The sequence below is a fragment of the Bombus huntii genome, chromosome 15 (genome assembly GCF_024542735.1).
Source record: "Bombus huntii isolate Logan2020A chromosome 15, iyBomHunt1.1, whole genome shotgun sequence".
NCBI lineage: Eukaryota > Metazoa > Arthropoda > Insecta > Hymenoptera > Apidae > Bombus > Bombus huntii.
The window spans coordinates 9,324,503-9,338,864 of NC_066252.1; the positions used below are offsets into that span (position 1 = coordinate 9,324,503).

Sequence of the window (14,362 nt, forward strand, 5' to 3'; positions counted from 1 at the left end):
AATATGATTTTATTCGTCAAAATAGTTTCTATTATGTTCAACAACTGTATTCTATAACAGAGCCTATTCGGAATCATCAATTATTTCATAATAAAAATAAATAAATAAATGTTCCGCAAGTATGGAATTTTTGTATTTTGTTATTTTTGTATTTCGTATACCCTATTTGTATTAATTCGCACTACTATAATGAATCGGTAATGTCGCATGTGGTACAGAAATGCTGAGAGGGTCACCTGACACATGCTGAATCGGTAACGTTGAGAATGATACTAAAATGGTAAACGGGCTCTAAAGTTCCCGACATAAAAGTGCATTAAGTTTATCCTATACATGGACTTATATTATAAGTCTATGATCCAATACTTGTGATACTTATGATTTATGAATGACATTGCAATTGCAGTCTAAGTGACATACCGGTAATACAGTATTCTATAACAAAATGGTGAAGAACAAGTTCCAGTAATAGTAAATAAAATAGTGTGCCTTTTGTGTTTATCATATATATTTGAATGAACTATATTTGATTCTAATGTAACACAACATAACCCTTTTAGACCCAACGTGACTTTGTTTATATACAGTTTGATATGAATATTCAATGCTTTTAGAGTAGTAGTGTTTTATGTTTTATAATGTTTACATTGTTGGGTGAAGTAAACTTATGGACTTTTGACGACAATATTAATATAAAGAGTACAGACTTTGGTGCATTTCGGTGAGACAAATTAATTCATTCGTATTATAAATTATACTAATAAAGAAACATGTTAATAAAACTGTGTACAAAATAGTAGTATAAAACATTTGCATTCTAAAATATTGTAATAGTTTTACAAATAAATAATTTTTTTATACAATACTTTTTATTATTATAACAAGAACAAATTTTATATTACTATTATAGATATCATGATAAACGTATTGATCATTTACACGAAGAAGCCAAAAAATCTTATTGCCAGAAACGAGGTATGATATATGTACCAACAAATAAAAAAGGAAATAAATTAAAAGATTCTATCAAATACTTAGAGGTAAACTTCTAATCAACTACTAAGAACAAATATAATTAGTTTTGCGTTCTATATATTAAATAATATAAGAACAATTATATCCTTATAGGAACAGTTGAAGGATAATACAATTGTACATTGTCAGTGGTATGATGACTGTGTTTTACAATTAATGTTAAACAATGCTTTATTAATACAAATACAAGTTAATATTGCCACTGGTGATGTATGTAAAATAACTTTTGATAAGTATCTCATAGGAAAACTGTTGGAACATATATCAGATGGTAATTGTATACTTTTATATGATTTACATTTATATGTTTATTCAAAGTTGTAGACATTTTATTATTTATATTTATAGTGATAATCACAAAAAATTATATTCTTTGCATCTATAACGATAACCAAGTTTCTGTTGTACATTTTACAAGATCGAAAAGACATGTCTTCGATAAAATTAATAAACTTGAACCAAAATTATCTACGATTGATCTCTTTGGCCCTAATGGCCGCAGATTGGACAAAAAAGTACAAACCAATAAATGTGGTGATCTGGTAAATATATTTGTGAAAAATTTTATCGAATTAAGATCTTTTATCTTTATATTGTAACTAATAACTTCCCAGTTATCTTTTCTTGAATTTGTAATGAACGTTATAAATTATAGATTTTAATTTGGTGGAAATCTACTATAAATGAAGTTTATCCTTGGAGTCCTGCTGTAAAAGAACATGATCGTGCTAACATACATCTTTATCGTTTAATAGGGTATTCAAACAGAGATTCTTCCTTGTTTTTAATTTTATTTGTTTTAATTCTGTCCTTTTATCTCTATCTACTGTTTAATAAAAATATTAATTTCTTTCAAATTTAATTTATAGATAATGTATTTTTATTTCCAGAGTAAAATTAGAATTAATTTGTTATATACGTAGTGAATTTGATCCCTTATGTATAATGTTTGATGCATGTAATGATAATATTATTCATTCTGTAGAACAAAAAGTTTCAAGAAAGGTAATAATATTGTGTCATTCATATCCTATAATGTTACAATGGATACAATTGAGTACTTTATAGGGCGAAGTAACTATAGAATGGCGTACATATGAAGTTTCTCAACAAGATAAACTTCAAAGAATAGCAATGGTTTCTGTATCATTACCTACACATACAAGTTGTGTAAAATTTTCACCAACTCAAGAATTATTGTTATTATGTTGTATAGATGGTTCTGTTATAATTTATGATCAGACTAGAGCTACTACTGCTAGCGTAAAAGCAGCTTTTGTAAGCTATGCATATATGTAAAGTGCAGTACTAAAACAATGATTTCTAAAATGCTCAAAATGATATATATATGTATATATATTTAAGATACCTACATTGGCATCGTGGCATAGTGATGGAATAATATTTGTTGTTGGAAATGATAAAGGTCAATTTCAACATTTTGACATTGCTTTATCCTGTATTAAAAGTCAAACATTGACCGAAGAAGCAGCACAAGCTAATATACTTGACTTATCTTCGTATTTCAGGTATTATTTTAACTTTACTTTCTTACCAAGATATAACAGCAGCACTTGCTACACATATAATACAATACAAAACATCTATTTACATTGTAGAATTCAACCAGCATTACTTCGCATGGAATGGAATAAAAAAACTGATTTAAATTGTTATATTAATTTACATAATCACGGAAATTCTTTATTATTGTTAATTTTTCAACGGTATAACGTTATATAAGCTCTTTTTATAATACAAGTAACAAGTAAAAATGGTATTAATATAATAAATTTATAGAGGACCTCTTGGTGTTCTTAAAATGTTGGAAGGAAATTCTTTTACTGGTGATGTATTAGTCAAGAGATATTTATCTTTATCACAAGTTGAACAAGCAACTTCTTTACTATTAGCTATGAATTGGGATACTCATTCTCGTGCATGTATGCATGCATTAAATCAGATAGTAAATTATTTGTTTAAACTACCATTGACAACAGAACGGGAAAGTAAGATACACTTCTGTAGTTTAATTGCTTTGTAATGGATAATATAACATAAACATAATATAATTTGACTCTCTAGATCTTATACAAAATGCATTAGGCAGTTTTCATGTACCTATTAAACCAATAAGTCAAGCTATTGAAGAAGAATATGGAGACGAAATAAGAGATTTAACAAGACGTTTCTTCCATCACTTATTAAGGTATTACATATATTTACTTTTGAAAAACGTTTCTGTAACGCATAAAACTAATTCTAGATATTGTAGGTATCATATGTTTGAAAAGGCTTTTAGGCTTGCTATAGACTTGAATGACCATGATCTTTTTATGGATATACACTTTTATGCAATAGTCGTAAATGATACAGCAATGGCAACTGCTGCAAAAGAAAATGCTGAACGCATATTAAGTAGATCAAATAGTTGCAGTAGTTCACGTAAGAATAAATCAAATATCATGTTATACATTTTAGTTCAAGGAATATACCATAAAAAACAATTTTCAGATTCTACATGTTCTAGAGCATCCTGTTCATTGTGTTCTGATTCAATAAGTGATAAAGGAGAAGTATCTTATAGTGACGAAAGTGACAATTTTTCAAAGGAGAATCAAACTGACATAAAATCGAAATGTCACAATTATAAGAAAGAGTCTAGCAACCAAATTCCACCCTTACCAGTTCTCCATCCACATACCCTTCATAAAAATTTATTATCTACTTCATTTACCGACATATCACCTAGTGAAAAAACTGACTGTAATCTAGAAACAAAATCTTTCAGTATATCTAATAATACTCTTACCACAACCTCCTTCCATCATTCATCTCACCTTTCACTTCCAAATACATTTTTTACATCAACATCATTCAACAAACCACTGTATAAAATTCATGCACATCCAACATCAGTATCTACAATGTCTTCTACCAGCAATTCACAATCTTTAAATAACATTTCTGATGATTTAATGACAACTTCATTTGGGAGTCTGTCTTTAAATGAAAGAAAAACAGGAATGTCTAATCGAGTTAATGAGAACTCTGTAGATACCACACTGAAGAAGGTCCTACGTGGTGAAATGCAGTTGCCTCTTGATAATATACCTAATGATACAATAACAACGAATCTAGTACAAGAAAATAGTTTTATGTCTACTCCTTTTAACAGTCTGACACATGAATCAGTTACATCAGATGTTTCTTCTAATCTATTAAAATCTTCATTAGATAACATAGATAATAATATTATGTCTACATCATTTAGTACTCTTGGTACAGATATTTCAAATCCATATGATAAATCTTTTAATGATTTAGTAACTACTAAATCTGACTCAAATACTGTTTCATCTCCTTTAAAAAATATTAAGCCATCTGTTACAATCAGTAATTTTGTGTCTAAAACGCTTTCTGATTCTGTTGTAACAAATAAATTAACATGCAATTTACATAACAATCATAGTAATCTTGCATCTACTTCATTTAATTTTCTTGAAAATCAAGTAAAAGATTCATGCAATGGCAGTTCAAATAATTTTAATAATGATGATAATCCTAGTATTATGAAATTACAGCAACCTTTCCTGGGAAAAAAACAAGTAGATTTCAATATTCCACCACCCCCTTCTTTAACAAATTCATTTGCGAATTATTTTCAAAGTCTTCCAAAAAAAAATCTTCCTTTATCTAGAAGTACATCAGGATTAGCTGATATTGATGAATCGATTAAAAAAGTTTCATCTATTAGAACAAGAAACGTCAACTCGTATTTACTACAAAGACAAAATTCTGCATCCAATATTTTACAAGATCAACCTAAATATACCAATATTAAATCTAGGTACAGATTTAATTATGACTTTGATTGCATTTCACTTCATGGAAGTTGTGATAACATTGATATGCATTCCTCTACTAATAATACAAGACTAGGTAATTCACAATTTTCTTCTACTTATGGTGCACAAAACAGATTTGATAGACATTCAAAATTAGTATCATCACAAAACAGTACAAATACTAATATTAGTAAAGAATCTAAGATATCTTCCAACATTCCACCTCTACCTATCATATCACCATCTACTTCTAGTTCTACGTCCTGTTCTTCTTTTCCTATCTTCACAGATACAACATTAACAACAAATGAAAAACCAAAGGTTAAATTTTCAGATACTGTCACACATATTTTAGTACCTGGTACAGTAAGTATATAAGCATAAGTAAAGTATTAAAGATATCAAAAATATGTGGTATTCACTTTTTTTATTATATTTCTAGGGTCAATCACATAAACAAAAACGTTCCACAATTACTCAAGTACATTTAACTGATCCTAAACGGGAGTTAGCAGAAAGTCTTCCATTGTGCCTTGGAAATGAAGATTATCTTAAAGATTTTCAACCACTACCAAGTAAGTGATATAGTTTAATAATTATAATAATATGTAATATGTTCAAATATGTAACATTATATTTTATAGAAGAAACTATTAATGACAAAGAAAAGGAATCTTCAAGACAAGAAGAAGGTTCAAAAATAAAAGTTGTACACTTTGGACTATTATAAAAAGAAGATTTCAATTTAAATACGAAGATATATATATGTATATATATTTTCTATACTTACATATATATAAAACTTGAATAAGCACATGTATACTTTTATATTGTACATAATTTTTACACAATAAAAGTTATTTTCAAATTACATAACTGAATTATTTATTTATTGCTATATGAATTATAAAACTTCCTTCAATATTTTTTCCAGTTACAACACAAAACTAATTTTTTATTGTTATATAAATTAATAATTTTTTAGTAATTATTACTCTTATTTTCCTCTATTTTTAATTAATTCATCTAACTCTTTCTTGGTATCAATCAACTCCCTATTTGGTATAAAACGTTTCCTTTCTAATGATGGATCATATTTATCAACATGTAATGTAACACCTTCCGGTAAAGTTGCTTCTAATATTCTAATAAGAATAGGATATTTTATAGATGACACATTTGATATTTGTATATCTCTCTCATAAATTTTTAAATCATATTCAGCATCGACTACAGTACCTCCTTTCTTATATCTTTTTACCTTATATTCTCTATGTGGTAAAGGAAAGCTATGAAAACAGAACACATCATTATGATATAGTATAATACCAAATAATTCTTTATACTAAAAAATATGACTATAATATTACCTTTGATCAATAGTAAAATTAAATACACTTGCTACTTTATGAACAAAGCTTTGATAACTCTCAAGTACAGGATAATTGTATCCTCTAATTTGTATATTTAAAACAGGACAAATTGGTATCTCATATTCTTTTTGCTATAATAGTACAAATAAATTAAATATTAAACATAATCATAGTACAAATTTAATATAAAGTATAATTTGATAAATATAAACTATTCATAGATAACCTTTAAATACGGCGGTTCATATATACTATATAATCTCACTGTCTCGTTAAATAAAGGACGTCGACAGTATGCTGTAACCTGTATAATTTGGTTAAATAATTATTTTTACAAATACGGTAGATTTATATAACCTCATTTTGAGTGAAAAAGAGATATATTTACCTGTTTGAGAACATTTAATATCATTTTGTATTAAATGAAAGAATTATTGAAAGTTACTGTGTAATGTTTCAGTATAAATAATTTTAGTTATAACCTCTTATTTTAATTATTTTAATTGTATCATAGCTAATAACTAGATAATATCAGATGTTATATGTATGAAATAACAGGTAATAATCACATGTCCACAATAGTATGTCTATGGTACTATTACACTATTGTATGATATACATACTTAAGAAAAATTATTTTATATTAAAATATCTTATAAAATCCATTAAAATTGTCGTTTATTATTGAAAAGCATAAAAAATAAACAGTAACATAGGTACATAATCATTAAATTTTATCGAAACTCTTTATAAAATTTCTATTTTAATATAGCTATTTCAATTTATTTTAACTCTCTGTTTTTTAATATATTTTATTTATACATTCTTATTTCTTGATTGAATTATTTTTGTTACAATTTAGTTTTTCATGCAGTTGAAACTAATACATTAAACAGTAGTCCAGTCAAGAATTAAATTCATTGGATCTTCCTTGTGGGACCTGTATACTATTCATTCAACGAACAGCCAATAATTGTACTGTTACAATCGAGGTATTCTGTCAAGATACGAAACGATATTCTAAACGTGTAACCTATAGATATATATACAATATGCAGTACGTAATAATAGTTTAAGTATTTCAGTCGTATGTACAAATGTATTATTTAAATAAACAATGGATATCGAAACTGAAAATGTAATAAATCTCGTATTTCCAAGTGGCATACCAGGTAACTTATCTTTATTTCTACAGCAGAAACAAACTCACTTCTCAATATTGATATATCGCATTTAAACTACCTGTTTGAAGTAAATCTTTTTAGTTATAATTATACATTGTTATACATTCTTACAGAATTATGGAAGGAGAATCCAGATTTTTACCAATACTTATCAAAACTTGGTGGTTACGATGTTGATCAGCTCAGTAAGGCAATTTTTTCTAATATGTAATTCTTTAATTTAAAACAGATTATAAAGTATCTATTTCTTTTTAGATAAAGAGCCTGGTCATTTGAATGATGAGAAAACTTCAGTATTGCAAACTACACAAGAGTTGGTGTTCGCAAATTATAAGACATTTATTCAGACAGCAGAAAGTTCTAGAGAAATATTTAAACAAGTAATAATGTTCCAAACTTTAGTAATTTTTATAGTTTCATTGGTCTATCCATTAATAAAAATATATTATTTAATTTCAAGTTTAATGAGACTGAAAATCGACTTGATGGACTTGTACAAGAGATACCTAAATTTGTGAGAAAGTGCCAATCATTTTGTGATATATCAAAAGACATAAATACACATAGAAGAATAAACAGTTTAACACTAACAAGAAATGCAGAATTACTTGAAGTACTTGAAATGCCTCAGTTAATGGAATCTTGTTTAAGGAGTAATCAATATAATGAAGCATTAGAATTATCTCAATATGCACGTCAGTTAGGAACTAAACATGGAGATATTCCAATTATATCGGTATAATTTAACATACTTACAGAATGTAACAAAATATATTCCAAGTTGTTTATTAATAATTTAGTCCATAGTGACAGAAATTGAAAACAGTTGGTCTGGCATGGTGGGACAAGTTGTTGGTTCATTAAGAGGTGATTTACCACTCGCCAGATGTCTACAACTTGTTGGATTATTACGATCAATGGATGCTTTTACAGAACCTGAATTACGTATTAAATTTCTACAAGCACGTGATAGCTGGCTTCAAAGTCTTTTGAATGCTATTCCCAAAGAAGACCGTAGGTTGATTTCGTATAAAACATTATATCAAATAGATAATTTAATAATGTATATTATTTCCATTTAGCTAATCTTCATATCACAAAAACTATAGAATTATCCAGAATACATTTATTCAATATAATAACACAATATAAAGCTATGTTTAATGATGATGAACTAATAACACCAGGAAGAGATATAACTGTAAACGAGTGTGCTATATTTTATCATTGGGTTGAAGAAAAGGTATATTGGATATTTATGTATTCTTTGACAATATATCTTCAATACAATATAATTAATTTTTTTCTAGATATCCCAATTTTTAATGACTTTAGAACAAGATTTACCTGGTGTGACATCAATAGATTCTATTTTGGGTCAATGTACATATTTTGGTTTATCATTTGGTAGAGTAGGTGCTGATTTTACAGGCCGAATGTCTGATATATTTGTACGCGTTATTGGGGAAAAATTTGAGTCTAGTATTCGCAAGACAACAAAAAAGTTTGAGAGTGATATGGAATCATTTACCTTAATTAATAAAATACAAAAGGCTACTATTAAAATAACTACTACAATTAAATCAGTAAGTAATTGTCTTTTTATTATACAGAGTATCACCGAATTGGTGGTACAAGCCAAAAGGAGGAAAATCTATATGAAAAAATAAGTCAGTGACATTCCATATTCTCTTCAATTAATGAAATGGATCTATGTTTCAAATTTACACTTTATAATACAAATGAAAACCATATTTTGCAGGAGAATCCACCAGAACAATTGGTTGAATTTTATCCATTAGCTGAATATTGTAATGGACTTATATCAGCTTTTAATGAAATACGACTTTGTCCACCAGTAGCACTTTCTGTTTTTTGTACAAAGATTTTACAAGAGTCTTTACATAATGTAGCAAAGTCAATATTACTTTTTTATAAACAAGAACAACAGGTAAATTAATATTTTTAACTTGTATCTTACCAATTGTTTAAAATTAAATAGATATATATCTAATACAATTCATATTTTTTTCAGGCTTTTGCAGCTTCAGAAAGGGAGAATATGCTCAAATTTATAGAATGTTTGAGTGAACAATTGGTTCCTTATGTACAGTACTGCATTCATGTTATTTTTCCACCAAATCAAAGTGCAATTCATTTAGGCATTTCAGAAAATTTGTTACAAACAGAGGTAAGAAAATGTACAAAATTATTTTTAAATGAATCACATAGTAGCACTATATATATAACAAATAATCTGCATTTTTTATAGGGAATAACATACTTAAACAGAGACGTTATTTTGGAACCTTTGGCTCCTTTATTACCAATTTCGAAAAATCTGCCAGTGTCTGATGTACAATCACTACTGATACAAAGAACTTCCTCTAAAATATCGTCATTACCTGAAACTGCAGAAATAGATAGAACTGTTTCACAAATGGAGAAATTAAAAATGTCACAGTCACATTTATTTCTAGAACAGAAAACTGTATCTACTGATTCACAAGAAAGAAATACACATTTAATTGAAGATAGTAACATTCTTACAAATAATTCAACTGGTAATGGTGAAAATCAAAATAGATAATTGTAAATTTTTATGTTTCATTGCATATTATTGTATACAAAAATATTGTAAATAAAAAAATACTTTTTTAGATTAACTGTATGAATGTAAAAATAATTTCCTGTTGTGGTAAATGTTGTGTATTCTATAGAATTGAAATTTTTATATCCATATTATAACATTGCGAAAATAATATTTTACAAAGTATTTATGACATATCAATTTTTATTTATATATTAAACATATATCTATATCATATATTGTATAGAAAACACGAAACTCCTTTAGAATTATTCTTTTTATCTATCACGTATCTGTCAAAATTATGTCATAACAATCTTCAGAAATTAAATTAATATAATATTATCTAATACATCTTGTTTAATAGTTTTTATTTTTCTAATAGTAATTTTTCTAAAAGTAATTTTTCAGATTCTTCATTTCTTTTTCTTCTACATCCATTAAAAACGTAAGCAATTTACTTTTTTTTTTTAATAGTCTTCAGACATTTCATTAATATAACCTTCGAAATTTTTGTAATAACATTGTAAATAAATTTGTAACCTTTTTATCTCCTCTTTTTCCTGTAAATGTCTTTCTGGTAATGCTTTCAAACGCATTCTTAACATATGACAGTCTCGTTTTGCTTTGGTATATAGATATTGTATTCTTTCTGCAGATGTGTACGCCTAAAAACATTTTACTTTATACTTATTGGAGTTCTACAATTAATTTGTTAGTTACATGACTAATTATGTCAAGTTATATATTGTTTTAAAATATTTAAATATTTTATTAATATTAAATACTGATTTCTTAACTATGACACGATGTGACGACTGACGGTCCAGCCGCAGGAATGAGCAATGAGCGGACGGCCCAGGACGGATATAGTAGTTGGCTTATGAAACAGATGCTTACGTGCGCCGCGCCCTCTTCTGACTGCAGGATGCAAGCTCTATTACTCTGTCACCCTTTCTGTTGTCTGCCGCCAGAAGAGATCAGCTAGAACCAATATCCAGAATAGAGAACGAGCATTATACACATGTATGTATGTACCTATATACATAGTATCAGATAGCATGTACTGTATACATATATGTATATAGTATTGTTGTGTCTAGTGAGTTAAACACTCGACTCTCCACGTGTTTTATGGTTATGTACATTTGAGAATAGTATTGCTACCATTCATTAATTATTATTTATTAATTATAGAGAGCGTTAGTGTCATAGCTATGCCAAAAAAGAGACACGATAATTTAAGTGGGTGGAAACCACTGAAATTGGAAGGTTCTATACTTGCTGGTAATGTTGAAGATTTGATTGGCATTGAGGAACTAACTGATTATAAATTAACAAAAGAAAATAACAAGACAAAGATTTTAATCCACAATGTGGAAACTAGTAGCGAAGAAGTTAAGGTAAATTATAAATTATATTTTCCAATAATATTGCCATTTTAAACTAATATGATAATACTTATTATCATTAAGAGCGAAACTTTGGTATATTTCTGTATTTTATTATTTATTCTCTAGGTATCACCAAAGCGTAAACATTCCCATGTATGGGTAGAAAATGACATAGTTGCTAATGAACCATTATTAAAAAAAGCTAAGAAGACAAAATCTCCAGAAAAGAAGTTAGAAGGAAGAAATGCTAAAAAGATACCAAAATGTCTGTCTTCAAAAAATGGTTTAGATATTGGTCCTAATAATAACAATCAATTTTCTAATGATTGCAATAAGGATAAAAATGATGTATATGACATTGATGCCCAACGATGGTATATGTTAGGTGTACCCACTCCTGTAATAAAGGCATTAAAAGACCAACAATTTCATGAACCAACTCCTATTCAAGCATTAACTTTGCCACCAGCAATATTGGGACATAGAGATATACTAGGTGCAGCTGAAACAGGCAGTGGAAAAACATTGGCATTTGGAATTCCAATTATAAATGGTATTTTGGAATTAAAAAATAAGCAATCCCAACAATCAGACATGGAATTCGGGAAAGAAATAACTGGAATTACTAAGAACAAAGGCTGGATTTGTTCTGAAAATAAAATGGTGGAAAATGATAATAGCTCATCTGAATCTGATTGTGAAGAACATATTGAAGGTCTTAATAAAAATGGTATAGGTTGTGTACGTGTAATTAATAATGTAAAAATGAGCAAAACACAGAATTATACGAAGCCATTGTATGCATTAATATTGACACCAACTCGTGAATTAGCTATTCAAATTAAGGATCACCTAACTAAAGCAGTCAAATATACAGACATTAAAGTAACTATATAAGTTTTGATAAGTACTATTAATTAGTAAGTCTTGAGAATTGTTTAAATATTCATTATATTAAGTACTGATATTATTTAGGTAGCTGTAGTATTAGGAGGAATGGCTGCAGTTAAACAAGAAAGAATATTAAGTAAAGGACCTGAGATTGTAATTGCAACACCTGGTAGATTATGGGAATTGATACAACAAGGTAATCCACATCTTAGTAAAGTGGATTCCATTAAGTAAGTTTTTTCCTCTTTATTAAATAGCTTCATAATTATCTGCAATGTTATGAAAATAATGTTACTTTATACATATTATGCAATATAAAATAGGTATTTGGCTATTGACGAAACAGATAGAATGTTAGAGAAGGGACATTTCCAAGAATTGCAGCAACTATTGGAAAAAATAAATATGAATGAAAAAAAAATGGAAGAAAGGCAAACATTTGTATTTTCTGCTACATTAACTATGGTGCATGATATACCAGAGTATTTGGAAAAGAAAAAAAGGAAGCATACTAAAAGCAAGATACAAAAGCTTACACCTGCTCAAAAATTACAAAAGATTATGGAACTAGTAGGAATAAAGAATCCAAAAATTATTGATGTTACAAAAAAATCAGGTTGCAAACTTTTTTGTTATGTATTTGAAAGATAATGAATTTAGCATAATATAACTAAAATTATTCACCAGGTACCGCAACTAATTTGACAGAATGTAGAATAGCATGTACAATAGATCATAAAGATTACTATCTTTATTACTTCCTAAAAAGATACACTGGTAGAACATTGGTATTCTGTAATAGTATTGGTTGTGTAAAACGCTTAGCTACTCTTTTAGGGATACTTGATTGTAAACCTTTACCATTACACGCAAGTATGCAGCAAAGACAGCGATTAAAAAATTTAGAAAGGTAAATTATCTTTAATACACATACAACTTCGAGATACATAATAAGAAATTAGATTTCAGGCTGATGAAAATGGATTGTTAATAGCTACTGATGTAGCTGCAAGAGGTTTGGATATTCCAAATGTTGAGCATGTAATACATTATCAAGTTCCTAGAACAAGTGAGGTATGTGTCAATGGATATAAAGTAAATTAGCGTTAGTTAAACGCAACATTACGGCGTAATATAGATAAAATAATCGCTTGCATCACATTATAATATATCTGATTAAAATACAAGTTTTTCTCTTAATTTTGTACTTGTAATTATTATTTAGAGTTATGTACACAGAAGTGGAAGAACAGCAAGAGCACAAAAAGATGGTATAACAGTTCTTATGATGGAACCATCTGAAAAGGAATATTATAGCAAATTGTGTAAAACACTTGGTCGTAGTAAGTGAATAAACTAAACAATGATATACTGTTTGATAATTTGAACTTTTAATATGAATACAATCTTTTTATATCTAGCGGAAGATTTACCTATGTTTCCTGTAGTAGATAGATTGCTAATTGCAACTAAAGAGAGAGTTGAGATTGCCCGAGAAATTGATAAGTTGGAATTAAAATGTCGTAGAGATAATTCAAAAAAAGGTTGGTTACGTAAAGCAGTTGAAGAAATGGATTTGGTTTTAGAGGAGGACGAAGAGTAAGATATAATTTAGTTAAAAGCATCAATAATGATTGTTACTATATGTTTTATTCTATGACAAAAACGATCTTATTTCTCAGAAATTTAGCAGCGGAAATGGAAGAAACGGCAACCCTAAAGTATCAGTTAAAAAAAAAGAAGCATCAATTGGCATCGCTTATGTCGAAAGTGCTATTTCCAAAAGGATTTTCTGGAAAGTATCCTGATGTTAATATTGAGTATAAATTAAATGATGACAATCAGAAAGCCATTGATGTAATGAAAAAGGTTATAGAAGAAATTCCAAAGAAGAAGAAAGAAAGAAATAAAAAGCCTCATATAAAAAGAAGTTCTTTTAAAACCAAGATTCTAAGAAAAAAAAATAGAAATAAAGTATAATATGAATTATTTTATTAAAATAAAAGGGAATGAATTGTAAATAAAGATGTCATACACTTTTCTCATA

General features: G+C 27.8%; 4 protein-coding genes and 1 long non-coding RNA gene across 11 annotated transcripts; 3 read left to right on the forward strand and 2 right to left on the reverse strand.

Moving 5' to 3' along the window:
• The first annotated feature begins 285 nt into the window (after window positions 1–285).
• On the forward strand, window positions 286–5,759 carry LOC126873932 (WD repeat-containing and planar cell polarity effector protein fritz). 3 transcript variants are annotated; one of them, XM_050635322.1, is made up of 16 exons: window positions 286–721; window positions 911–1,040; window positions 1,129–1,306; window positions 1,384–1,577; window positions 1,691–1,791; window positions 1,926–2,040; window positions 2,104–2,313; window positions 2,401–2,564; window positions 2,655–2,762; window positions 2,836–3,044; window positions 3,121–3,244; window positions 3,311–3,480; window positions 3,550–4,977; window positions 5,218–5,249; window positions 5,326–5,458; window positions 5,528–5,759. In XM_050635322.1, exons 1-16 carry the CDS (start codon window positions 639–641, stop codon window positions 5,611–5,613), a joined length of 3,465 nt encoding a protein of 1,154 aa, XP_050491279.1. In that variant the 5' UTR covers window positions 286–638; the 3' UTR covers window positions 5,614–5,759. The 3 variants fall into 3 exon arrangements, with proteins under 3 accessions (XP_050491279.1, XP_050491278.1, XP_050491281.1); XM_050635321.1 differs by having other exon boundaries at window positions 287–721; window positions 3,550–5,249; XM_050635324.1 differs by lacking the exons at window positions 286–721; window positions 911–1,040; window positions 1,129–1,306; window positions 1,384–1,577; window positions 1,926–2,040 and having other exon boundaries at window positions 3,550–5,249.
• LOC126873940 (39S ribosomal protein L48, mitochondrial) lies at window positions 5,606–6,950 on the reverse strand. Its single transcript, XM_050635340.1, has 4 exons — window positions 6,645–6,950; window positions 6,483–6,560; window positions 6,254–6,387; window positions 5,606–6,172 (listed from the first exon to the last, which is right to left on the reverse strand). Exons 1-4 carry the CDS (start codon window positions 6,666–6,668, stop codon window positions 5,881–5,883), a joined length of 528 nt encoding a protein of 175 aa, XP_050491297.1. The 5' UTR covers window positions 6,669–6,950; the 3' UTR covers window positions 5,606–5,880.
• On the forward strand, window positions 6,681–10,106 carry LOC126873934 (conserved oligomeric Golgi complex subunit 8). The gene is made up of 11 exons (XM_050635329.1): window positions 6,681–6,814; window positions 7,119–7,428; window positions 7,554–7,625; window positions 7,696–7,820; window positions 7,901–8,176; window positions 8,241–8,454; window positions 8,523–8,683; window positions 8,751–9,026; window positions 9,203–9,391; window positions 9,476–9,631; window positions 9,713–10,106. The coding sequence occupies exons 2-11, from the start codon at window positions 7,374–7,376 to the stop codon at window positions 10,028–10,030; spliced, it is 1,842 nt and encodes a 613-aa protein (XP_050491286.1). The 5' UTR covers window positions 6,681–6,814; window positions 7,119–7,373; the 3' UTR covers window positions 10,031–10,106.
• A 110-nt stretch (window positions 10,107–10,216) lies between these two features.
• Window positions 10,217–10,965, reverse strand: LOC126873942 (uncharacterized). 2 transcript variants are annotated; one of them, XR_007692592.1, is made up of 2 exons: window positions 10,831–10,965; window positions 10,217–10,698 (listed from the first exon to the last, which is right to left on the reverse strand). It is a non-coding gene; the product is annotated as an uncharacterized LOC126873942 (long non-coding RNA). The 2 variants fall into 2 exon arrangements; XR_007692591.1 differs by having other exon boundaries at window positions 10,819–10,924.
• On the forward strand, window positions 10,926–14,362 carry LOC126873933 (ATP-dependent RNA helicase DDX24). Of its 4 annotated transcripts, none has more exons than XM_050635326.1 (10): window positions 10,926–11,060; window positions 11,228–11,433; window positions 11,551–12,309; window positions 12,400–12,545; window positions 12,639–12,931; window positions 13,003–13,225; window positions 13,278–13,389; window positions 13,541–13,658; window positions 13,737–13,914; window positions 13,998–14,362. In XM_050635326.1, the coding sequence occupies exons 2-10, from the start codon at window positions 11,248–11,250 to the stop codon at window positions 14,293–14,295; spliced, it is 2,313 nt and encodes a 770-aa protein (XP_050491283.1). In that variant the 5' UTR covers window positions 10,926–11,060; window positions 11,228–11,247; the 3' UTR covers window positions 14,296–14,362. The 4 variants fall into 4 exon arrangements, with proteins under 4 accessions (XP_050491283.1, XP_050491282.1, XP_050491285.1 ...); XM_050635325.1 differs by having other exon boundaries at window positions 10,926–11,056; XM_050635328.1 differs by having other exon boundaries at window positions 10,926–11,056; window positions 13,153–13,225.